Genomic DNA, 26717 nt, shown 5'->3' on the forward strand with positions numbered 1-26717 from the left:
AGTTAAGCCTCCCACTCTTGATTTCAGTTCAGGTCATGATCTCACAGTTCGTAAGTTTAAGCCCTGAGTCAGGCTCTATGCTGACAGAATAGAGCCTGCTTGGGATTCTCTCTCTCTCTCTCTCTCTCTCTCTCTCTCTCTCTCTCACTCTCTCTCTATCTCTCTATCTCCTCCCTCTCTCTCTCTCTGTTTCTCTGTGCGTGTCTCAAAAACAAATAAATAAATAAATACATTTTTTAAAGTCAAAGGTATATTCTGAAGAATTCACAGTTAAATGACATAATATCTAGGATTTGACTTAAAATACTTCTGGAAAAAAAAGTTAGAAGAGATAGGTGAACAAGAATGGCAAAATTATTATCATTGTTAAAGCACAGTGATGAGATTTAGTTCCACAAATGCTCATTGTACTATTCTTTCTCTGGGTATGTATGTTTGAAATTTTCCAAAATAAAAAAAAAAAGTACAAATGTGATTTAATATTGTAGTCATCTTGGCTTTAAGAAACCAGGAAAATAAAAGCTCTAGCAGCTATTTTTTTAGCACCCCACCTAGCTAGAGCAGAAGGCTTATTTCAGATGCAACCTGACTCAAATTTCAACAAGTCTTTTGCAAGATGCTGAGATTGGTCTAATCTTACCTTTGGTGCTGGATAGGGAAGGACAAGAAAAAGGAGGAAAACTGATCATACCCAATGAGAAAACTCCTCTGATAGAGCAGTGAGCACTTTGTAACTGCTGACCAACAGGAAAAGCTACAGCCACTCCCTATGTGGTCTCAGAAAATGCCACTTCTCTCTCTACCTCCGGATTTAGCAATGGATTCTTAGAAATGACACAAAAATATGAGCAACATAAGAAAAAACAGATCTAAAAAAACAGACAAGAAGCCTCATGCAATGAAAAGAACAGTGAGATGGAGCCAGAGGTCTGGGTTCTACTTTTGATTCAGGATCCTGAGCAAGTTTTCTCTAATCCCAGTTTTCACTTCCCTGTCCATAAAAGAAGAGGGAGAATTTCTGAGGTCACTTAAAGAGTTGCCACTGACTGCCCATGTTTAAGTGTATTAGAAACATCACCTAGAGCCAAATTCTGATCCCTCCAGGCACAAAGACTCACAGCTAACTCTAAGGTTAGAACTAGCCCTTAGATATTCTGAAGTTCCTTTCAGTCTTCTATTAAGAACAGTTTTCACTGAAACTTCTTGAATCTGTTTATGTTTTTAACCTTCCACATGGTGAAGGGTAAGGAATTCCATGTGTTGGCTCTTGATGCATGAAATAGGACTTTACTCCTTAGAATAAGAAGACTAAGGGACCAAATTAATAGAAACAAATATTGTTGTCCCTTGGTGGGCCAGGATGTACTAAGAAGAGGGAGCGGGCGGGTTCTAAGATAGCCAATGCCCGTCCCCGGGGCAGTAGACTCACCGAGATCTTGGTGAAAATGTAGAGTAACAGGGACAGAATAGAGAGGTAGATCTGGATCCTCTTGCCTCCAAATCGCTTCCTCAGGTACTCTGGCATTGTCACCACCTGCATGGGATGTAATGGAGGTCGCCATCAGTCAGAGTGACCAGAAGATCCAGAGCAAGCAGAGCAGTGGCATCCACATGGCATCAGATATATGCTCAAAAGTTAACCCTTGTGGGTCAGAGAGGTCTGTGATGTAGCCAGATGGCCCCTATTCTCCAGCCATTTGCTCATCTCTTTCCCACATGCCCTACCACTGCAGGGGTAGCTGGGTATTGTCCCAGAACATTTAAGGTGCCCAATAAATACTTTTTTAAATGAACACATGACTGTACATAACCAAGAAAGCAGATCTTTGCCCTGGAAGAGGAAGTGATAGATATATATCCCTATATAACATACCTACTATGAACAAGACACTATAACAAAATAAATAAACATTAAAAAAATTGCTTTTAGGTAGTCAAAAATTTTTTTAAAAAGTAGTCACAAGTTTATAACCTGGAAAAGAAAGCCAAAACACAAGTCATTCTCTGCCACTTATTCCATAAAGCCTCCTCTGCTTTCAGGAGGATGGAGCTCATATTATATATGTGTGTGTGTGCATATATGTGTATACATATGTAAACATATATAAATATACATTATCAGCAAGACATGGAATAACAGAGCAGATACTTACCCCAGCCTTAATGTAAATGGGAACAAACACCCAGCCTAAGACAACCACCCAAATCAGGGCCTGAAACAGACAAAAAAAAAAAAAAAAAGCACGTAAAGTCAAACCAGGAGGAACCTTAGCTCACCCTGCTGCCTGCAGGGCCCTCAACTACTATGGGACAATCAGCAAGCATTTTCTCCTGGGGTTCTGGGGACAACTCCCTTAAGTGGCCATCAGAAACTGAAAGAGGCTTTTGCTGCTCAGTTGGCCCATGGGAACAGCAGTAGGGCATTAGTGGAGGAGACACCAGGGGGCTGCCCACAGACATCCCAGCTCCTCTTGCCTCTTCTCTGATTACAAGGAGTAAAATACCATTTAGAGAACTTTTAAGTAATAATAATTAATAATAACAATAATAATAATAAATAATGGGAATCTGGTGGTAAGAATTTCCAAACCTTCAATATGGCCAAAAGGGTACAGGAGGGCTTGGATTTTTTTTTAATTTTTAAACAATTTTTTAAAATTTATTTATTGTTTAATTTACATCCAAGTTAGTTAGCATATAGTACAACAATGATTTCAGGAGTAGATTCCTTAATGCTTCTTGTCCCTTTAGCCCATCCCCCCTCCTACAACCCCTCCAGCAACCCTCTCTTTGTTCTCTATATTTAAGAGTCTCTTTTGTTTTGTCCCCCTCCCTGTTTTTATACTCTTTTTGCTTCCCTTTCCTTATGTTCATCTGTTTAGTATCTTAAATTCCTCATACGAGTGAAGTCATATGATATTTGCCTTTCTCTGAATAATTGTGCTTAGCCTAATAGGAGGGCTTGGATTTTTAAAGAAAAAAACACTACTGCCATCATATCTGTAGTTGTCTCATGTTGCTCTGGTAGAAGAGCAGCAGGACCCTGGGGGTCCTGAAGCTGTGCCCCTCTTCCATCTGCATCCAAGGGTGGCCCTGGTTGGTTCCCTAACACTCAGAGCATCTCTAAACATAGACTGAAGTGGCTGACTGGCTGACTGCTAAAACTCCTTCCAGCTCCAGGACACAGTGTCTCTGATGTTACTCACATTCCATTCAAAGCCCCCAGTGGCGATGCCTGCTGCAGCTCCTGTCCCCGCCAGCCCCACAAAGTGGCCACTTCCAATGTTACTGGCAAAGAGAGATGCTCCAACCTGGAAACACAAAGAGAAAATCTGGTAAGAACTCTGTGGTCCAGGACACTCAGAGGTAGACCAAAGAGAGAAGAGACATGTCACCCAAGAGAAGGACAAGAAATAGAAGAGGCAGGCTGGGAACTTGACTGTGTGTTCGTTGGGACCACAGGTTCACAAGATGGATGTGGGGTCTTGGGTAATAGTGAAGATGAAAAGGAGAGGATGGGAGAAAAGGCAATGTGTATCCCCAAATCAGATCAAATCTGATCCAAACCTGTGGGTTTTTTGGTCAGCCCAATGCCAAAGAGTGAAGAAAATATGGGCAACCCCACAGTTCACTGAGCCTCCCTTATAAGTCTTCCAAAAGGCTGTCAGCTGAAAAGCAGGGCCTGTGCCATTCATCCCTGTGTCCTCCAACAGTTGACCAATACCTTGACCAAGGACCTTGACCAATACTGGCTCTCAGTAAATGCAGACAGTTTTGATAAAAGGAATCATTTAAAGGAAGCCTCTGGGCATCAGCCCTCTCACTTACCAGAGAAGTCAGGGGGTAGAGCCTATACTTCCCAATGATTCTTAACTATTAAATTCTATGATCCCATGTGCTCCCAAGAAACATGAGATGCTACTAATAATAACTCCCTAAATCAATATAGTATTTTTATTTTTTATTTTTTACAAAGGTCTCATAGACCCCATGGCACGTACACAAAACACATGCATTTTTCAAGGACATACATATGTCTAAATACATAGGTAGAAGACAGATTGGAAGGATATATATTAAAAACCCAAGATTGGAAGCCTGGAAGGAAAAAGGAGAATGAGACTGTGAATGGGAGATGGAAGACAAAACATCAGGTAAAACAAGAGAAGGATCTTGCACTAACTAATCATAATACTGTGCCATCAACTCAATTGCATCTAAGCTCCATGAGAACCCCAGGAAGTTTTAGAGTCCTTCTGTACCCAGGAGGAGAGGCATAGCACCATTTGATAATTATCAAACTAGTATAATTATCCCCATTATTGCTTAGCAATGGGGGAAAGCTGGTAGTTATTTGTCTATTATCCCTAAGATTGTCCAGATCTGGAACAAAACAAAGAACATTATTTCACAAAAGACAAATTACTCCAAGAAACTGTCCTAGCTACATCAGTTCCTACCTCCAATATAAGGTAATGGTTGCTTAGTACCAAATAGTTAAGTCAGAGAGGAGGGAGTTCCCTGAAGGCCAGGTCAGAAAGTCTCTGGAATGATGCAATAATGATATAAAAGTACACTCATTCATTCACTCAGTGAATATTAATTTAGCATCAACTCAATGTAACATGCACTATTCTAGACCCTGGGGACTCCAATGTGAATAGCACAGACAAAATCCCTACTCTCCAGAATCTTATATTCTAACCAACATAAATAAACATAAATAATTTTTTTTAAAAGAGAGATCAGAGAATGGTCAGTGCTGTAAAGAGAACAGAGAGGGTGTGATAGAGTGACTAGTTCCAATTGGAGAGTCAAGAAAGGTCCCTCTGTGTAGATGCCCTCTACGTTAAGATTGAAGTGATAAAAGAAGTCCACTGTGTCAAGTCAGAAGGAAAGTAGTTGTAGTTAAGAAGCAAAAAGAAGGGCAGACTGGCTGGAGTGTTGTAGGCAAGGAGAAGGGTGGTATGAGATGAGGCTGGGAAGCTGGGCAGGGATATATCAGGAAGGTCCTAGCAGGCAAGGAGGATAGGAGGTTTGAATTTTATTCTAAGTGTGGGAAAACACAGTTGGGAGTGGGGGGCAGTTAATCAGTGGAGAGAAAGGACTTAATTTGCTTTTTAAAGATTGTTCTCAAGTACATGGAGAAGATAGTGTTGGGGGCAAGGGAGAAAACAAAAACGTAGAGGAGGCTATTGCTGTATCTACATAAGAAGACAGTGGCTCGGTCTCTGGTGGTAGCAGTCAAGACAAGGGCAAGTGTAGAGATTGGAGTGTGTTTTAGAAGCAAGTTGACAGGAGTCCTGAATCTAAGAGTTACCCTTGAAGGATCAGATGTGGGAAATGAGAGAAAGAGTAATCAAGGGTAACTCCTAGATTCAGGACTTGAGTAGGTGGATGCCACTTATTAAAAAGGGGGAAATGGATCCAAAGATGGGTGAATAAAGAATATGCAGTAATATATATACAATGGCATATATTACTTAGCCATACAAAAGAATGAAATCTTGCCATTTGCAACAACAATAGACCTAGAGGGTATGATGCTAAGTGAAGTAGGTCAATCAGAGAAAGACAAATACCATACAATATCACTCATCTGTGGAATTTAAGTAACAAAACAAAACAAACAAAGAAAAAAGAGATAAAAAAAACCTCTCAAATGCAGAGAATAAACTGGTGATCACCAGAGGGGAGGTTGCAGGGGGGGTGTGAAATAGATAAAAGGGATTAAGAGTACACTTATCCTGATGAGCACTGAGAATTGTACATAATTGTTGAATCATATTGTACACCTAAAATTAATATAACACTGTATGTTAATTATACTTAAATTTTAAAAAAAGAAGAAGGGGAAATTGGGAGGAAAGCAGGCTGTTCAGAGATATTCACCTCTTTCTCCTCAAAGTTGGATGGAGATAACAGTCCACTTTTAATCAGAATTACCTTTGTCATGTAGCCTGCCTGCCATGATCCATTATCTTTCCATTTATCATCTCTCACTTGATAAATTATTAAGCCTAATGTTGTACTATTAAGGGCATAATTACCAGTAATGATTAACTGCATTAGATTAACCTTAAGTTCAAGAAGTCCTCTCCAACATCCCTCCAAAGGGAAACATTGAACTTTAAGAAGTTGCTGGCTTTCCTGAGGTACCCCTTTACTGTCTGATGGAATAGGGGCCAGGAGAGCTTTGCCTTGCACAGATTTACTTAATTTCTGTCATAGTCACTACTCTTCTCCAAGTCACTTGCCTTGGCCTCATTCTGGACTCCCTCCCTTCACCCCATGGCCTTCACTCAATCATTTACCAAAACGCTGACTCTGCCTCCACAATGTCAAAGGCATCTAGCACTTCTTATACTGCCCTTGTACAGGCTGTGATTATCTCTCAACAGGCTTCTAGATAATTTCCAGTCTCCCCCTACACACATGGCCAGTTCCCCAAAGCACAACTCTGATCAAGCCACTTCCCTATTCAGAGAACCTCCTCAACATCCAAATGGGGCTGCCAAGTAGTCTTCCTGGAAGTTCCAGGTTTAAAGACATAGTCCTAAGAATTCAGAAAGATTTCAGGTTAGAGTCCCCTCCAGTGATAAGGAAGTATGAAAATAAAAATTAGAGTTTGAATACTTTTTAACCTCTTACTATCTGGGTGATCATAACATCTGTGAGCCTCAATCTTCCCTCATGACAGGTTGTTCAGAAGTCAAATGAGATTATGAATCAGTAATGATTGACATTTTACTGACCCTCAAACAGAGTCCTTTCTCTCCTCCAAGAGGATAATCACTTCATCCTCAAAGACAATTCACAAGAGCTACAATGGACACAGTTGGAGTCTGAATTGTGTGCCCCCAAAATTCATGTGTGGTGGTCCTAACTTCCTAATGTGACCTTATTTGGAGATAGGGTATTTAGGGAGGTAATTAAGGTTAAATTAGGTCATAAGGGTGGGGCCCTAATCTATTTGATAGGACTGCTCCTTATAAGAAAAAGAAAAAGACATCGTCTCTCTCATCCTCTCTCATTCTCTCTCTCTCACTCTCATTTTTTACTCAGAAAAGAGACCATATGAATGCACAGACAAAAGGCAGTCATCTACCATCCAGAAAGAGAGACAGAAACCAACTCTGACAGCACCTTGATCTTGAGCTTCCAGCCTCCAGAACTGTGAAAAAATAAATCTCTCTTGTTTAAGGCTCCCAGTCTATGGTATTGTGTTATGGAAGCCCAAGCAAGCTAATACAGACACCATTGCTTTATCACCTCCATTCCCCTGCCAGGTTTTCATTCTGCCCTTCCTCTCACTGAAGCTCATTAACAACGCTTTCCTCATTCTAATTTCCCAAACACTCCCTCTGTCTACCCCTCACCCACATTCATGCCCATTTGGGAATCATGCCCCATCCAGGGAGTGATCCAGTGACATGAATCATCATGTCCTTCTCTGTAATCTCCTCCGACATTCCCTCTGAGTTCAGGGTTTTAGACTTCATCTAAAATTTCCCCAGCTTGACCTTGCTTTTGACTAACTTCTTTCCAAGCCTTCCTTATCCCCTGATGGGGCTCAGGAAGCTATTATAAGTATTTAGATGGCTTTACTGTAACTGTGCAAGATGAGCTGGGTCAGACAACACCCAACAGGTTTGATAGCATGGTAATCAGGGAAATAACATAATGTGACATCACAAATGGAAAAAAAAAAAACCACTATATTTTCCTTTGAATTTGGAGGAATTCATAATCACACTTTACTACCTAAACTTCTTACCCTAGAAAGTTGGCAGGATGGGAAATATTTGGAGAAATTATAGAATCACAGAGTCTTAAAGAGTTATATGGACCCACAAATGTCACAGTTTGAATCCCCTCTGCAATACCACCCCCCCCCCCAAGTGATGGTTGGTTTCTGGATGCCATGCTTCTAGTGACAGAGAACTTGCCCAATTTACAAGGCAGCTGAATCCATTGAGGAACAATTCTAATGGTTAAAAAGTCCTTCTTTACCTTGAGCTGAAATCTGCACATTGGTCTACTTCTGCCTTCTGGAGTGATACAGAACAAGTCAAATCTCTCTCCCACAAGCTAGCTCTTCCAAGGTCTAAGGAAAGGGATTGTGCCCACCCTCAAATCTTCTCCAGGCTAAGCTTCCCCTTCTCATGTGTCTGCTCCTCACTGGCCATGGAATTGAATCTCACCATCTGTGTTACTATCTGCTGCCCTCAGTTTTAACAGTGTCCACAGATGCGCCTCAGGCCCAAATGAACCACTTTAGACATGGGCCATGCAGAGTGAAACAGGCTGCCCTTCCTGACTTCCCATACGGTTTTAACATTATATGGCTTCAAATCCTTTTTTAAATCTGTCACTCAGCCATGAGTGCCTGGTGGTAGTAAGGACTAAGCCAGTCCCTCTAATTCTCATCACTGTCAGAAAACCTGCCTCTAAATTATTTGGACCATTTAACAAGAACAGATTCCCTCTCACTGCAGTTTAGATTCCTGATAATACCAGTTTGGTTTACCTCAACAATACAGTGGCTCTAACACTTAAAATTTTTTCACTTCGATTCTTCCAGGGTTTGGCACAAATATGATGTTCTCCCATAAGCCTTACCTAAAGAGAAAACCACTTAAACTACAAAGGAAAATAATCTAACCAAATTAATTTCTCCCTACCAACTATTAATGTCAGAAGTTGGAAGCTAGCAGGGATTGCATCTATTCCTCGAAAAAAGGCAGACATTAGTCTCTTCAATGATCACTTCTTCAGTTCTTATCACAGCCCTACAAATGGACTTCCTGAACCCATGCTACTCACAGAGTGTTCCACGGGCCAGGAGCATCAGCTTCACCTGTGAGCTTATGAGAACAACAAATCCTCTGCCCCCCACCCCAGACCTATTGAATCAGAGTAGTAAGCTCTTCAAGTGATTCACATGTACAATAAAGTTTGAGAAACCTACCTACACTGTACTAAATGTCACTGTTATCTCCACAAACTTGTTTGACCTCTCTTCAGGAACAAGAGCACAGGGACTAACTACAAAATTAGGATGCTAAGGTGTAAAGGACAAAAACTTTGGGGTGAAACGGACTTTGTCCAAAATTCTCTACTTAACCTCCAGAGTTTCAAAGGTCTGTTACCATGGTACTCATGCTTCCCAGTGGGAGACACTGTCTCTTCAACCACATGCCAACACAAGCATTTGGACTGAAAGAATTTTTACCAATCTCACAGGTAAAACTTCAGAACTAGCTGGTTAAGTCAAATAAAGATTTCCAGAATATCCTCACACTGCAGCAAAATTATCAAGACATTTCAAATGGAAATCCACAGATACCACTCAAAAGCTTTGTGGGAAATCCTACAATTTTTCTCCTCAAGAGATTGGGTTATAAGAATTCCCAGAGGGTAATCTCCACCACCAGAAGCAACAAACATTGCTGATTGGAAGACTCCTCTGCCATGATATGACACTGGGAAGAGGAATTACAGGCTTTCAAGGCTTTCTGCAATACAGCCCCCTCCTCTTTCTCCACTCCCAGCAGCCTCTCCATACCCTTTCACATCCCCTGCACTCCAGCTAAATTATACTAACTCAGTCTCCTAGATATGCTCTGGGCATTCCTGCCTTCTGAATTTATTTATGCCATTTCCCTCTGCTTGAACCTCCTCTCCATCAACTCTTATGCCCCTAAAACACTGACCCAGTCTTCAAAAGGAATCCCAGTCTCATCTCTCCACTGACACCATTCAGAGCTGATCTCTTACCCTTCTGGTCTCTCACCTCCAATCCTCATCTGTTGTACTCTCCAGGGGCATGACACTGCTTCTGTCCCAGTGTTATTCCCCACAAACCTTCTAGCCCTCAAAGAGGATTTCTGTTTCTGCTGAGCATAGGACCTTTCTGGCACATGACAAGCATGCAGTAAAAGTCTGCTGAGTGAGTGAGTGGGCTGGTGTATCAAATCCTTGGATGGTAGCAACTGAATGCCTTCGAGCTGTACTTATTTCCACTGGTTACATAGAGTTAAGACTCTTCCCAGGGACATGTCAAGGATGGCTCTCTCTTGAGGAAGAGGCCAATAAACTTGGCCTGCTAGGCCTAGATGGGGCCCAGCAGAATAATGGGGTGTGCTAGGATTATGCACTACTCTGAGATGTTAATATGGTGACCTAAAAGATCAGTGTTAGTAAGAACAAGACCTCAAGTGGAATCTGACCTCCTGGGTTAGTCCATCAGGCAAGTAAATACGTTCTCCCATATATTTCTGATAGAAATGCAATTCTGGAAAGCAGTTGTTGGTACATATCAAAATCTCATCTCCTTCTACCATATGATCCTACTTTTTAGTACCTTAAGAAAATCATCAGAAATGCAGACAGGGGCGCCTGGGTGGCTCAGTTGGTTAAGCAGCCGACTTCGGCTCAGGTCATGATCTCGTGGTCTGTGAGTTCAAGCCCCACGTCGGGCTCTGTGCTGACTGCTCAGAGCCTGGAGCCTGTTTCAGATTCTGTGTCTCCCTCTCTCTCTGACCCTCCCCCGTTCATGCTCTGTCTCTCCCTGTCTCAAAAATAAATACACGTTAAAAAAAATTTTTTTAAAGAAATGCAAAGTCTTATACATGAGTTTCATTAGTATGTTCATTGCCATGTTATTTACAATACAGGAAAGTTGGAATCAACATAAGTGCCCAACCACAGGAAGACAACTGGATAAATTAAGGTACATACTTGTGATCGAATATTATGCAGCCATTAAAATCATAGCTTTGAAAAATATGTTATGGTGGGAAGGTGATAGTGATAAAATCCCAAATAAAAAAATAATATACAGTTTTTTATAGACATAGACATAGACATAGAGTTATATCTCCAAATTTAACAGTGGTTATCTTTGAAAGAGAAAACAATGAGCATGTTTTCATACCTTTCCAATATTCCCACAATGAATTTGTGTAACTTTATAGGCAGAACACAATTCATCAAAACCTTTAACAATAAAGGGAAATCATTCCAGAGCTGTCTCAGATTCACTTGCAGAGCCTAAGAACAAAGTATGTAAGGAAGTCATGTGTTTGTTGGGGGCAATATAGAAAAAGACATGAAATGTCATTGAATGCTACCTAAAAATTATGTTTTGTGTGACAGGAAAAAGGAAATAGGAAATATATGGTACAGCCTATTTATTTACCAATATCCAGTCATCTGATATTGGAGCTAGAATTAACTTGGAAATGATTAAGGTTGACCTTGTCATTTTCAAATGAAAACAAAATTATAGCCCAAAGGAAGAAAGTGATTCAAATTTATATATTAATTCTATCTTTACTTCCACACCCTTAGGAAAGTAAAATAGTATGCGTACACTCTGAACCATTAACCCAAGAGTCAAGAATTGCCTAAGGCAGTGGACAACTACCTGTGTATGTCTTCCTCAGACAATGGTTCTCAAACTATAGCATGCATCAGAATCTACAGTAAAAATACACAAAAACCAGCAAAATCTGAATGATAAACACATTCAGTTTTAATAAAATTATGTTCAAATATTGCATGAAACATACAAACAATACAAAAGTATTCATTGTTTGTCTGAAATTCAGATTTAACTGGCCATCCTTTATTTTTATTTGCTGAATCTGGCAACACTAATTACAATCACCTAGATTTGTTAAACCACAGATGTTTGAACCGCATTCCTTCAACTTTCTGATTCAATATGTTTGGGTTGAGGCTGGAAATTTTGCCTTTCTAACTAGAGCCCAGGTCTTGCTGGTGCTGCTGGGTGGGTACACTTTGAGAGGCCTGTCCTGGGAAAATAAGAAAGGGAGAGGGGATGACTTTTACAGTGCCTCCTGTTGGCCAAGTGTCAGGACAGGCACTTCATTCACTTCATCTTACATCGTGCTTACTACAGTCTGTGAGGTAGGGATTATTCTCATTTTCATTTTACAGGTAAGAAGACTGAAGACCAGAGCAGTGATTTGCCTACAGTCCTACAGTCTAACATGACCAATGTCCAAGGGACAGAAAGGGAGGCCACAGTGCCACTCTGACTTTCTTCCTCCTTCCTCAGACATTTCTTTCTCAACTTCCCTGAAGGGGCACAGTCGGGTCAGGCCTCCCTACCCATCTCATTGTAAACTTAGGAACAGCATGTATATATCTGCATCATGTTTGTATTTCAGATTCTTCCCTCATCCTCTGAGGAACTGGTCTTTAACCTGAATTACTATTTTGATTTCATTCGTAAGATATCTTTTCATAGGGGAGATTTGGAGAGATTTAACCTTTGACTTTTGCCATCTCTTGAAGATCACAATTCCTGGACTGGGACAGAAAAGAAGGTGGGACTCATATATTCAGACCATTTTATTTCTGAGATTCTGGTAAATGTTTAGACACAGATCTTGCTCCAGAGCCATCATAATCTCTGTTTACATTAGCTCGTGTACTCCATAAACAATGGTGGCCTTTCACTCATTATCTTCACAAATCTCTCTCCTTGCTCCAAGAGCCAAAAGGGCAGGAAATCAGGAAACCACTGCCAAGGCTGGCATTTTCCCACAGGTTGTTGGCACAAAACACAGGTGAGGTCTTCTCTTGGCATTTATAGGTCAAGGAGGTTAGAGACCAACCAACCCTCTCACCAATTCAGATAGGTTCATCCTTGGGATCATCAACTTGCAGTCCCTCACTCAGGGGCTGAGTGAAGTGCATTATCTACCCCTACACTGGCCTCCTTTCAGTTCCTCAAATATCCCAAGATCCTTCCCTCCTCAGGCCTTTGACTATTCTGTCCCTTCTGCTTGGATTGCTCTTCCCCCAATCTTCAAATGGCTGCCTCTTTCTGATTCCTCACATCTCAGCCTAAATGCTCAATTCTCAGAAAGATCTTTCCTGATTCTCTTATGTAGTTTGAGAAACACCCCTTTTCTTCCCTCCCACCCTTGACTCAAATACACTTTCTTAAGACCACTATTTGTAATTTTGGATATATATATATAATTTTGGATTATATAATTTTGTAAGAATGTGTGTGTGTCTCTCTCTCAGACACATACACACACACTAATATATGCCAGCACCTAACACAGAATGTGGCATATAATAAGTAATCAACATGTAAATGTAGAATAAAGTAATAGCAATGCATCAATGGATAAATGATTGAATTCACAGTTTAAGAAGGAGGAGCTAAAGATGAGATACAATAATAATGATGATGATGGGAGCACCTGGCTGACTCAGTCAGTAGAGCATAAGACTCTTGATCACAGGGTCATGAGTTTGAGCCCTACATTGAGTGTAGAGATTACTTTAATAAAAAAGTGATGATGATGATGATGATAATGATATTAAGAATAGCCAGTTTGGATAGGACTAATTACATACTATTGTAAATGACTTACATATTTATCTAATTGAATCCTCAAAACAACTCTCTAAGATAGGTGCTATGGGGACGCCTGGGTGGCTCAGTCAGTTAAGCGGCCAACTTCCGCCCAGGTCATGATCTCATGGTTTGTGAGTTTGAGCCCCATGTCAGGCTCTGTGCTGACAGCTCCGAGCCTGGAGCCTGCTTTGGATTCTGTGTCTCCCTCTCTCTCTGCCCCTTCCCAGATCATGCTCGCACTCTGTCTCTGTCAAAAATAAATAAACTTAAAACAAAATTTAAAAAAAGATAGGTGCTATGATAGAGATAGGTGCTATGATAGAGTTGAGGAAACTGAAACACAGAAAGGTTGAATAACTCACCCAAGGCCACAAAGCTAGGAAGGGGGACCTGGGGTTCTAAACAAGGCAGAGTGACTTCAGAGTCTCTGGTCTTAACCCTAACTCTAAATCAGCTCCCTAATATAAAATTTACCCAAACTAAAACATATAGGTCTCAGTGACTCAAAATGTGCCACGCAAATCATAGAAAGGAAAAGCCCAGACACATTTACTTTTTTAGGGTTTTTTTGGTAATGCTTATTTCTTTTTGAGAGAGAGACAGACAGAGTGCAAGTTGGGGAGGGACAGAGAGAGAAGGTGACACAGAATCTGAAGCAGATTCCAGGCTCTGAGCTGTCAGCACAGAGCCCGATGCAGAGCTCGAACCCACATACCGTGAGATCATGACCTGAGCCGAAGTCAGATGCCACCCAGGTGCCCCAACCCAGATACATTTCTAACATGAATAATCCAAAGACTTCATCATAGCTGATAGTTTCAGCATTCTTCTGACTTCAACCAACTAGAAATGTTGATTATAGTTTACTTTTTCCTTTCTCTGTCTGGGGAAGCGCTAACATGTTAGAAAATATTGGGAAGGTATCCAGAGTGAAAGAAGAAAGCAGGAGCTTATACACCAAGTAGATGACAGGAAATTGGCTACACACCCATCAACTTATGCCTAAGAACACAAAGAATACATGGGGTGGTGAGTGGCTGTGCATTAATCAATGAAACTCTTCAGAGGAGACTAAGCCATGAAGAGTGGCAGGGAAATAGCCCTGACAAAAAGAGAGAGGGCAAGAAGGACAAGGGAGAGAGGGTGAGGGAAGGAAGAGAAGAAATAGGGGAAGGAGGAGGTGGTGATAGAGGAAGAGGAAAAGGAGAAGAGAGAGGAGAGGACATTCAAGAGCAAGGCAGCAACTGGCATGTTAAGCAAAAAACTCTCACCACAAAAGAGATACATATCTATGGGAATAGCCAAGTTTTGCAAAATCTTGTCTCAGCCTTTAAAAAAAATGTTTTAGATAGTAAGGAAGCATAGTCACACCAGCCTTTTTTTCCCCCAAGGGATCCAATGAGCGCTAAAATCAGGCACTCTGATTGGGGCCAGGATTGCTTTTCCAGTTTTATTACCATGAACCTTAAAAAAAAGAAGTCTAAAGGAAAAAAAAAAGTTCTCTGTACATAGAAACAGAAATGTGGAACACTGCTAGAGAAAGGCTTTGACTTGGACCCAGCACCTTCCTAACCTCCTGAATTCTTACCACTGCCTACATTCTGTGGCCACTGCTCCAGAGAGCAGAATGCAGGCTGAGGTCTTAGGTGACATCAACAAGGGGATCCAGCATGAGAGTCTGAGGACATATCCCTTTCCTCCCTCCCTTTTCTTTAATTTAGCACGTATTTCTCAAATGCCCAGTAGATGCAAGGTCCTGGACTAGGTATTGGAAGAAAAAAAAGATTAAGAAAAACATAGGCTCTGCCCTGGGATAAATGAAAGCACACATAGCCATATGCAAGTAGAAGACAACCAGCAGGAATAAAGGGTCAACTGAACTTGGCAGTCACTTCCACTCAACCTTATGAAAGTCAAGTACTTGTTGGTCCTTCATCTCACATTTTCCTGAGCTTTGTTCCCTTGGTGACCTTTCTACCTCTTCTGTGTCCATTCCCCTAGTTCATGCTCTTTCTCTCTCAGGTCTTATGTTCCCAGGTCTTAGATCTACCAGACTCTTCCAGGATGCACCCCAGTAGTATCCTTAGTGGATGAACTTTGATTTGATCATTGGGATTTACAGACTTAAATATCAAATCAGATATAGTTTACTCAAGAAAGTTTAGTAAGTATGAAGAGCTATCTTCTTTCCTTGGGGAAAATATTCAAAGGGGTCTCTGGTTAGCCCTAACTGAAAGAATTTCTTGGTTGTCAGGTAAACCTCTAGACTACATCTATTGATCTCACAAATTTCCATCTCAAAAGATAAGAAGAAAGAGACCTGAATAACAGAAAAATAGAGAGAGTCCTAGCTCTGTCATTATCTTGTGTGAAGTTGGGCAACCCATGGGGTTAATCTCCATTTTTGCTGGATCACTAAGGATCCAATCAAATACAGGATATAATAGTCCTTCAAAAGTTTTCAGCTGAAAAAAGAAAAACAAGAGCTAAACCTGAGAATTTGCTGAGTGCCAGGCACTGTTCTGAGACTGTGCATATGTCCACACAACAATCTCAAGGAAGTACTGTTATCCCCATTATAGAGATAACAAAGGTAAGACACAGAGATGTTTAGTAACTCACACAGCTAGTAATGGGCAGAAGCTGGATTTGAACCCAAGCAGCCTGACTCCAGAGCCTAGGCCTGAACAAGGTGTCAGTGAACTAGGACCTACAAACCAAATCTGGTCCTCAGCCTCTTTTAGTAAATAAAGTTTTATTGGAATACAGCCAGGCCCATCCATTTATGTACTGCCCATGGCTGATTTCATGATACAACAGCAGAGTTGAGTAGTTGTGACAGAGATCATATAGCCTACAAAGCAAAAATATTTGCTATCTTGCCCTGTAAAGAGAAATTTTGTCAACCCTTGCCCTAAGTCACTGTGACATACACCTCTCTGATGATTCTCTAATAATAAAAGAAGGAAAGGAACTGTGGCTATTGACAGACACACAGCCATTCAACTTTCAAGACCCTCGTTGGCAATAGACTGGCTAGCATGCCCACACCCATTCTTGTTTCCTCTGTGGAAGAAATTTTAGTCCTGGAAGACCTTTGAGATGCTCAATCTGACTGTTCCTCATTACAGAGGAGACTGAGACCCAGAGAAGTTAATGATTTGCCCAATGTCACAAACCTGGGACAACCCAAGTCCTTTGGTTCTTTGTGAGGTTCCTATTCCCTCTGGAATGTTTACTTCTTCATTTAAGGGGGTTTTCAAAGGGTTGACTCAACCCCATTGTACCCCACCCATTTTCTTGGAGCTGACTCCAGTAAGTGTGACCAAACTCTCCTCCAAAAAAGAATTCTCCACTGGGCTGTGTATCTGGGGCCCAGCCTCTCTGAGTAATTTCTGCTACCAATAGACAAGGAGTGGGGAGTTTCCCCTTCAATGCTCACATTCCTGCTTTCCCATCTCCCACACACCCACAAACCATTACAACATAGCACACAGCTGTTTGTTAAAGCTTCCAAATACAGAAGGGAATCCTGGGCCACGAACCAACCCACAGTTACAAAAGGTAATATCATGGTTTCATGTTACTCAGTTGGCTTGGCTTGCTCACCCATGACTCAGACTTCTGGGGGCCTCCCTGCCTGGCTCCCTGTGTAATCTGTCTCCTCTGTAACCCAGCCCTGGAATCCTTGCTCTTCCTTTTTAATTATCTGTCACTTCTACATCCAGGCCAAGGTGCATATGATTTCTCTCTCTCTCAGCCTCATTAACTTTTTAGGAATGGAGTCGTTTACCAGGGCTCCTAAATTTTCACCTGTTACAGGTCATAACTGCTCCTTTCAAAGTCCCCTAAGACCCAGGAATGTCCCCAACTGGCCTCTCTGTTCAATCTCCTTTTGGACTTTTCAAGATCCAGTTTCCTCCTATTTTTTTTGAGGGTGAATACTCAAGTCCCCCAAGTCTCTGATGTATTGATCCAAGGTCCTTCCTCCTAAAATACCCGAGGACTCTTCCCAGAGCTTCTCTTGTTGCTCACTCCTCCTACAGCACAAAGCGACAGGGCTAAAGGCAGATGGAGAGGCAAAAGTGTCCCATTAGGGGGTTTCTGACAGAGATGTGAGCTCCAGAAAGACTGTAGCCCTGTGATGTTCTCCTTGGGCCTGCACATTTGAGAATCGATATTCCAATTATGAACTTCCAGGCCCGAAAGACAGGATTAAATTGGCTTTGTATTTTAATACAAAGAGAAATTTAGATGTATAGGTTTAATATAGTTTAAACTCTTTTTCAGTTTTGGAGGAAAAATACTTAGATTTGCATTTTCTCACATGCTATATTTTCCTTTACTCCTTCTTTCAAGTGTGTATTGCAATAGTGCTTTAAAACCATTTTAAGGGCACCTGGGTGACACAGTTAAACGTCTGACTCTTGATTTCGGTTCAGGTCATGATCTCATAGTTCATAAGATAGAACCCTACATCAGGCTCTGCACACTGACATTATGGAGCCTGCTTGGGATTCTCTCCCTCCCCTTCTCCCTGCCCCTCCCCTGTGCGCTCTCTCTCTCTCTCTCTCTCTCTCTCTCTCTCTCAAAATAAAAATAAAAACAAACTATTTTAAATTTTATAATAAAAATTATCATGCCTATTTTTCTTCTAAATTAATAGTTTTTAAATTTTATAAAAAAACAGAAATTTGTTCTCAAACAAAATCATAGCAGATTCCTCTTATATAAAATAAATAAAAGGTTGCTGGGAAGGAATGGGAGGGCAGACACTGAGGTATTTCTACAGTGAAAATATTTTTTTTAACTTTTTTTTATGTTTTATTTTATATTTGAGAGAGAGTGTGTGCGTGAGCAGGGAAGGGGCAAAGAGATGGAGACAGAATCTGAAGCAGGTCCAGGCTCTGAGCTGTCAGCACAGAGCCTGACACGGGGCTCTAACCCACAAGCAGTAAAATCATGGCCTGAGTTGAAGTTGGACACTTAACCGACTGAGCCACCCACGTGCCCCTACAGTCAACATATTTTTAAAACTCACTATTTTAGAATATAACCATACTTTATTGAATCTAAGACACCAACTACTGTAAGACATACCATGTAGCACAAAGAAAGAAAAAACATTAGCATTTAAACTGTGGCATGCCACTGATTGATTATAACACATAAGCCAATCTCAGAGTTGTTAAAATGTGGTCATTGTGGTCCTATAAATCATTGATGATTTATAGCAGTATAAATAAATATACATATAAACCATGTTCATTTATTCACATGGTTGATCTGGAAGTTAAATTTAAGTGAAGTGGCAGTACTAGCTTCACATAAATATTAGTTTTCATTTACTAGGCGCTACTAAGTCCTATGCCCCAGACAAGTGTCAACTGGGAGGTTGCCTTGTCACTCCTATCTTCCTTATACTTCTTAATATTTTCATTTACTGAGTACTTCCCAAGTGCTGAGTGCAGTACATGAATAATCTCATTGAATCCTGTCAAGAACACTCCAAAGCAGGTACTATTCTCCAACTTATAGAGGTAGAAATTGAAGCTCTGGGAGGTTCAGTGACTTGACCAAAGTCACACAATTAGTAAATGTGGCAGATCAGATATGCTGACTTCAAAGCTAGAATGTTCTAGCATAAAAGCATTCTCAAAGTTGAAAGGGACTTAGAAGTCATTGCTCCTCCATTCAAGAATCTCCTTCTCCAGCATCCCTAACAGATAGTGATAGTTTCAATATATCTGACCAGATAGATAAGCATCTATCCAAGCCAGTAATTATCAAACCTGCCTGATAATCAAAAGCATCTGGGAAGCTTTTTATAAATGCAAATTCCTGGAGCACCTGACTGGCTCAGTCAGTTGAGCATATGACTCTCGATTTCAGCTCAGGCCATGATTCCAGGGTCATGGGATCAAGCCCCACATCAGGCTCTGTGCTGAGTGTGGAGCCTGCTTGAGATTCTTTCGCCCTCCGCCCCTCTCCCTGCCTCTCTCTCTCTCTCTCTCTCTCTCTCTCTCCAAATAAAAATAAAAATAAATTAAAAGCAAGTTCCTGGGACTCTCTTCCAAGGTTTTTTTTCTTTAAGAGGTCTTGAGTGAGGCCTAGAAATCTGTATGTTTGGAAAGCATATCCAGGTGATTCTGATGAAGCAAGTTTACAAACCATTAATATAATCTCACAAAGTCTTAGGTAGAAACCATTGTTGGGAGAAGAAGTTGAATATCAGCCCCATCAAGGAAGTAGTGACTTCTGCACAAAAGAAGAACGATGCCATGCTTCTCTATTGGTTAGAATAATCCAACACCGAGACATGAGTAAGGTAAACAATACCCACAGGAAACTCCACATGAACCATTGAACCCTACATGTTTTGGGTGGGCTAAATCCTTTTACCAACCAAATCTCAGCCCAGACCCACTCCCAGGTGCTATCAGGAAGAAAGACATCATTGCTAGTTAGGATGTGATGTGTTCCCAGGCCTAGCCCAAAATGAATATCTCGTAAGAATGGTTCTTCCCCAAACCACCCCCTCACTACTCTCATTGGCTTCTCCATGACCCAGAGATTAGAAGTTGAGGTCTTATCCTCAATAAAGCATCCCTAGAAATTTTACATGAAGAGGTATGAGAATTTCCTATCATAGTAGGGGGAGGAGGTCTGGATGCAAACCGAAGGCAAATAAGCACTTGGCAGGCATACTGTAGGGAGCAGTGAAGCATTAGATGGGGTGGAAGGTGCACTGCTTCCAAAATAAATAAACCTCCTATTCAGCTCTCTAATTCAACAAATCTCAAGTCCACTAAGATTTCATCCAGTCTTGGCTCTGAAATCTGTACAGCACACTGTCCAATAGAACTTTCTACAATGGGAGAAACATTCTAGATCTATACTATGTAATATGGCAGACACTATCCACATGTAGCTATTAAGCACTTGGAATATGGCTAGTGTGGCTAAGGGAAGAAATTTTTAATTTTTAAATTTTATCTAACTTTAATTTCAATTTAAATAGCCCATGTGAGGGTGCCTGGGTGGCTCAGTCAGTTGGGCGACCAACTACAGCTCAGGTCATGATCTTGCGGTCTGTGAGTTTGAGCCCCGTGTCAGGCTCTGTCCTGAGAGCTCAGAGCCTGGAGCCTGCTTCCAATTCTGTGTCTCCTTCTCTCTCTGCCCCTTCCCTGCTTGCTGTCTTTCTCTCTCTCAAAAATAATAAACAATAAAAAAACAAAAATAAATAAAAATTAAAAATAGCCCATGTTATTAGTGGCTACCATACTAGGCAGTGCAGTTCTAGAGGGACTGACCCAGCCTCATCTTGAACTTTGTGATCAGAGCTGCCTATTCAACACCAGCTTTTAGGAAAGCACCAAAGTACAATGCTCCAGAAGATAAAATATGTCAGGAGGGAGCACCATGATGGGGCCACCACAGAAATCAGCATCTGCCCAATATTTTTAGCCACCTTAGGGGTAAGGCTGAAATGACTTCAGGGATAGCCCAAGCAACTGTGAAGATGCCAGTCATTAAAATCCATCCCAAAATAGCTGATCAAAGGCCAACTTCAGGGTGTGATGTGATTTCCTTGCAATTTCTCTTATGCTCTGCATATGACAGTGACAATTTTTACTTTCTTGTTTCTCTTCCTCCAATCAACTCAGTGCTGTCACTTTCTTTTCATTGTTTCTATGCTTCATTAGCCACCTCTTTCACCAGCTAGTCTTGCTTATATCTTTAGTCCAAAAAAAACCTGCACAACTTGGCTAATTTAGTCAACCAGTCATTTTGGTGAGAACTCTGGGTTGAGATGGTCATTGGACTTAACTGATAAGACAGCCAGAGCCCTGTGCTGATAGGATGGAAGGGTCCTCCTAGTTTCTCTTCCACCCACACACGTGTCCTTTAACTGGGATAGTTCCACCCATGTACGAATATCAGGAAAAATACCTCTCAAATATACAACAAATATACAACATACAAAATCCTCCAAGAGTTGAAAAAAACTAGGAAGAGTAGGGGCTCCTCTCCATCTGTTCTATGAGTACTTATTGAGGTTCCTTTGTGTATCAGGCATTGCTTTCAGCTCCCAAGGTAAGACAAATAAAGTCTCTCTTTCATGGGACTTAACATAACAAAAAGGTAGTAAAAGAGTTATTATTTATTGAGCTTCCACCCCATAAGAGGTACCCATTTCTCATAACACTCCTGGAAGATAAATACTATCATCCCCATTTTATAGATACAAAGGTAGAAGTGCAGGTTTTCCCAAGATCACTTCAGTCTGTGTGTTCTTTCTGCTTCTCCACACCGTCTGCTTGTGTAGTCTCTTCCTCTACTTATACAGTAAAGGATTTCAAGCACATTTCTTTAAAGGCTATTCCCTTACCACAAGAGATTAAGTTTATCCAGATTAAGACCTGGTGAGCAGAAGACCCATTATCAGAGAAAGGCAGGAAGGAAGAATCACTGCCACCCAAAGCCAAGAAGAATAGGGCCTTCTATGGGGAATTTTGTAGTTAAGCAAATAGTTTTCAGACAAAACTTACCGGCCACCACACCATACTTCGTCCTGCCAGGAAGAAGCCTCCAACAGTCCCACGATTAGTGGAAAACATAGCCTGAAGAGGAAAGGTCAAAAATTTAGTATAAAACTAGAACAGAGCAACTTTGCCTGCCAAAAGGACATACCTCTCCCACTCCCATATACTTGTACTTTCTTTTACTGTCTTTATTTCTGAGGCACTTCCACATTCCTTACTCCCCTAGAACTCCACTGTACTTAGATGAAGGAGGCAGGGACCTACATATGACAGACAAGAAGACTGAAGCTCAGGTTTAAAAACCTTTCCCTGGTGCAGCTCTGCAATGAGTTCACAGTGTGGCTTCAAGCAAGTCACTCCACCTGAATGTTTGTTAAATAAGGAAAATGGAACTTTTCATGCCATTTTTACAAGCATACTCAAGGTGCCTAATGAAATATCATTCTTTTTGGGATGCCTGGCTGGATCAGTAGGATAAGCATCTGGCTCTTGGTTTCAGCTCAGGTCATGATCTCACAGTTCGTGAATTCAAGCCCTGCACCAGTCTGTGTGCTGACAGCACAGAGCCTGCTCAGGATTCTCTCTGTGCTCCTCCCCTGCACACGTGCTCACTCTTTCTCTCTTCAAATAAGTAAATAAACTTAAAAAAATTTTAAGAAATATTCTTTTTAAAAGCATTATACATGGCACAAAAACAGACACATAGACCAATGGAATAGAATAGAAACCCCAGAACTAGACCCACAAACGTATGGCCAACTCATCTTTGACAAAGCAGGAAAGAACATCCAATGGAAAAAAGACAGCCTCTTTAACAAATGGTGCTGGGAGAACTGGACAGCAACATGCAGAAGGTTGAAAATAGACCACTTTCTCACACCATTCACAAAAATAAACTCAAAATGGATCAAGGACCTAAATGTGAGACAGGAAACCATCAAAACCTTAGAGGAGAAAGCAGGAAAAGACCTCTCTGACCTCAGCCGTAGCAATCTCTTACTTGACACATCCCCAAAGGCAAGGGAATTAAAAGCAAAAGTGAATTACTGGGACCTTATGAAGATAAAAAGCTTCTGCACAGCAAAGGAAACAACCAGCAAAACTAAAAGGCAACCAATGGAATGGGAAAAGATATTTGCAAATGACATATCAGACAAAGGGCTAGTATCTAAAATCTATAAAGAGCCCACCAAACTCCACACCCGAAAAACAAATAATCCAGTGAAGAAATGGGCAGAAAACATGAATAGGCACTTCTCTAAAGAAGACATCCAGATGGCCAACAGGCACATGAAAAGATGTTCAGCGTCGCTCCTTATCAGGGAAATACAAATCAAAACCACACTCAGGTATCACCTCATGCCAGTCAGAGTGGCCAAAATGAACAAATCAGGAGACTATAGATGCTGGAGAGGATGTGGAGAAACGGGAACCCTCTTGCACTGTTGGTGGGAATGCAAATTGGTGCAGCCACTCTGGAAAGCAGTGTGGAGGTTCCTCAGAAAATTAAAAATAGACCTACCCTATGACCCAGCAATAGCACTGCTAGGAATTTATCCAAGGGATACAAGAGTACTGATGCATAGGGGCACTTGTACCCCAATGTTCATAGCAGCACTCTCAACAATAGCCAAATTATGGAAAGAGCCTAAATGTCCATCAACTGATGAATGGATAAAGAAATTGTGGTTTATATACACAATGGAATATTATGTGGCAAGGAGAAAAAATGAAATATGGCCTTTTGTAGCAACGTGGATGGAACTGGAGAGTGTGATGCTAAGTGAAATAAGCCATACAGAGAAAGACAGATACCATATGGTTTCACTCTTATGTGGATCCTGAGAAACTTAACAGGAATCCATGGGGGAGGGGAAGGGAAAAAAAAAAAAAGAGGTTAGAGTGGGAGAGAGCCAAAGCATAAGAGACTGTTAAAAACTGAGAACAAACTGAGGGTTGATGGGGGGTGGGAGGGAGGGGAGGGTGGGTGATGGGTATTGAGGAGGGCACCTTTTGGGATGAGCACTGGGTGTTGTATGGAAACCAATTGGTCAATAAATTTCATATATATATATAAAAAAAAAAATAAATAAATAAATAAATAAGAAATTTAAAAAAAATAAAAAATAAAAGCATTATACAGTGGTGCACCTGGGTGACTCAGTTTATTAAGTGTCAGACTCTTTTTTTTTTAATATTTATTTATTTTTGAGAGAGAGAGAGAGAGAGAGAGCAAGCTGGGGAGGGGCAGAGAGAGAGGAGACACAGAATCTGAAGCAGGCTCCAGGCTCTGAGCTGTCAGCACACAGCCTGACGCAGGGTTGGAACTCACGAACCATGAGATCATGACCTGAGCCGAATGCTTAACCAACTGAGCCACCCAGGCGCCCCAAGAGTCAGACTCTTAATCTCAGCTCAGGTCATGACCTTGCAGTTGGTAAGTTCGAGCCCCACATTGGGCTCTGTGCTAATGGTGCGGAGCCTACTTAGGATTCTGTCTCTCCTTCTCTCTGCCCCTCCTCTGCTTGTGCTATAAATAAATAAATAAATAAATAAACTCAAAAAAAATTACTAAATAAATGAAAGCACTATACAAGGGGCATTAAGGAGGACACTTGTTGGGATGAGCACTGGGTGTTCTATGTAGGAGATGAATCACTGGATTCTATTCCTGAAATCATTATTGCACTATATGCTAACTAACTTGGATGTAAATTAAAATAAGTAAATACATACATACAAACATACATACAAATATACATACATAATAAGCACTATACAGTATTTGAATTATATTTCAGTAATGTTATTATCAAAACAAAAAAATGAAAAATGCTAGAGGAATGCATGGTGTTCTTATTAAATACATTAAAGATGGACCATTCAAACTCAGTTCAAAACTTTCTGAGATGTAGGTAGAAGCTTGCTGGAAACATTACTTTTCAACATATTATGAGTACTGCAGAATGATTATTGTTATGAATACAGAAGGAGGAGATTCCTTCTGACTGGGGTGTCAGGAAAGGCTTCACAGAGGGAGCAGCACTTCAGCAAGTCTTGAAGATAGAGTGGGATTTATTAGTGAAAGAAAAGAAGGAAAGGACATTTCAGACTGTGGGAACAACATGAGCAATAACCCAGAGATAGAACTGCAGTGTGGGGAGGAAGGGAACGGTGAATAGCATTACCTGGAGAACCTGGCTGAGGCATATCAATGAGGAGAATGGTGAGAAGTGGGAACAGACTGCAGACCATCAAATGCCAAGCTAAAACATATAGGCTTTATTCCATAGGCAGTAGGGAGCCACTGAAGGTTTATGAGTGCATTTTCAGTAAATGACCACCAGACCCTCCTTCTTACAGAACCCTTGGAATGTTGCCTCTGAACCTTCAGCTGATTCCTGGTCCAGCTCAGGCCCAGGTCCAGTCCTCCAGCTCAAAACTGGGACAGTGTCTCTGCTAGTGTTCTCCTCCTCCCTCCCTCTATGTCAATGGCCTTCCCTTAGCTGATGGCTTGCTAATGTCTCTGAAAATACTGATAACTGATAATGACTGAGCCCTGTTAAAGCTTGTTGCATCGTGACCCCTGAGGCTTAAGAGCATCACTGGTGCAAAGGAATTAACCTCAGATGGTGACATTTCAGACGCTTAGAAATTCAGTTTATTCAGCAAACATGCCTACTATTGATAGCATATTGCTAAGTGCTCAGAATCCAGAGACTGACCAGACTCAGTCCTTTAGGAAGCAGTGTCATTCATACATCCAACAATCAACATAAATTGATTGTTGTGTGCCAGGCAGTTCCAGGGAGAGCACAGCTCAGATCTTTCTGGACTCGTGGCAGGGTCCTCCCTCCCATAGGACATACTCTTAGGGATTCTGTGGTGGTTTTTTCTAGGAATAGCAAGAGGACTAACAAACACAAGGAGCAAAGAAGGTAGTCAGGGCTGAACAAAACTATGGTCCAAGGACGCAGATTCTAGTAGTTTTCCAGGGAAAGGCCATTCTGAAAGTGATTCCGATGTCAAAGCAGGTTGATATGCCCCAGTTGGTATTGGAGGGACAAAAAGTGGGTTTGGGGCCCAGATACAACATTTCCAAGTTGGTCTCAGAAACGAAGAGCTTAGAGGAAGGATGTGACAGTCAAGACTAGAGTGGGGAACTGGATAATTGAGGAAAGATGTTGGGAATGGATAAAAGGCAAGGACAGGTGTATCTACACCAGGCCTTCTCTTCTCTGGAATGTTTATCCCCTCATCTCCACAAGCCCAGACCCAGCAGACCCATCCTTCAAGGCTCCTCAAATGTTATTTTCCCCATGAAACTTTACCTGACACTCCACCACAGAAACTTCCTTCTCTACTATGGCCTCTCCCCTTCACAAACAAAAAATAATCTCTCTCTCCTGTGAACATCTAGAGATTTTCTATAGATGTTCTATGTTTCTATACCTCATTCACAGCCCTTACACTTTTTTCCTTTATGTTGCCATATTATAATTTTTTTCCAGCTTTATTGAGGTATATGGACAAATTAAAAATTGTTTATATTTAGGGGATACAATGTGATATTTTGAAATACATATTCATTGCCAAGGGCTGCCTGGTGGGAGAAATGGAGAGATGCTGCTCAAAAGGTACAAGGGTAAAATTGTAAGATGATTTCTGGAGATCTAATTTACATCATGGTGACCATAGCCCATAATACTGTATTGTATAGTTAAGTTTGCTGAAAAAGTAGATCTTAAGTGCTCTCACCACAC

At 41.2% G+C, this 26717-nt stretch overlaps 1 protein-coding gene across 2 annotated transcripts in view; it reads right to left on the reverse strand.

Annotated features, from left to right (window-relative positions):
* Nucleotides 1-26717, reverse strand: part of SLC5A1 (solute carrier family 5 member 1) — a 74560-nt gene that overhangs the window by 43586 nt on the left and 4257 nt on the right. For both annotated transcript variants that reach the window (XM_047828784.1, XM_047828783.1), the window contains exons 2-5: nucleotides 21961-22032; nucleotides 3207-3311; nucleotides 2154-2213; nucleotides 1430-1534 (exon numbers count right to left, since the gene is read on the reverse strand). In XM_047828784.1, coding sequence (XP_047684740.1) covers nucleotides 1430-1534; nucleotides 2154-2213; nucleotides 3207-3311; nucleotides 21961-22032 — 342 coding nt within the window. The remainder of the gene's footprint in view (nucleotides 1-1429; nucleotides 1535-2153; nucleotides 2214-3206; nucleotides 3312-21960; nucleotides 22033-26717) is intronic.

This window comes from Prionailurus viverrinus, chromosome D3 (assembly GCF_022837055.1).
Source record: "Prionailurus viverrinus isolate Anna chromosome D3, UM_Priviv_1.0, whole genome shotgun sequence".
Classification (NCBI taxonomy): domain Eukaryota; kingdom Metazoa; phylum Chordata; class Mammalia; order Carnivora; family Felidae; genus Prionailurus; species Prionailurus viverrinus.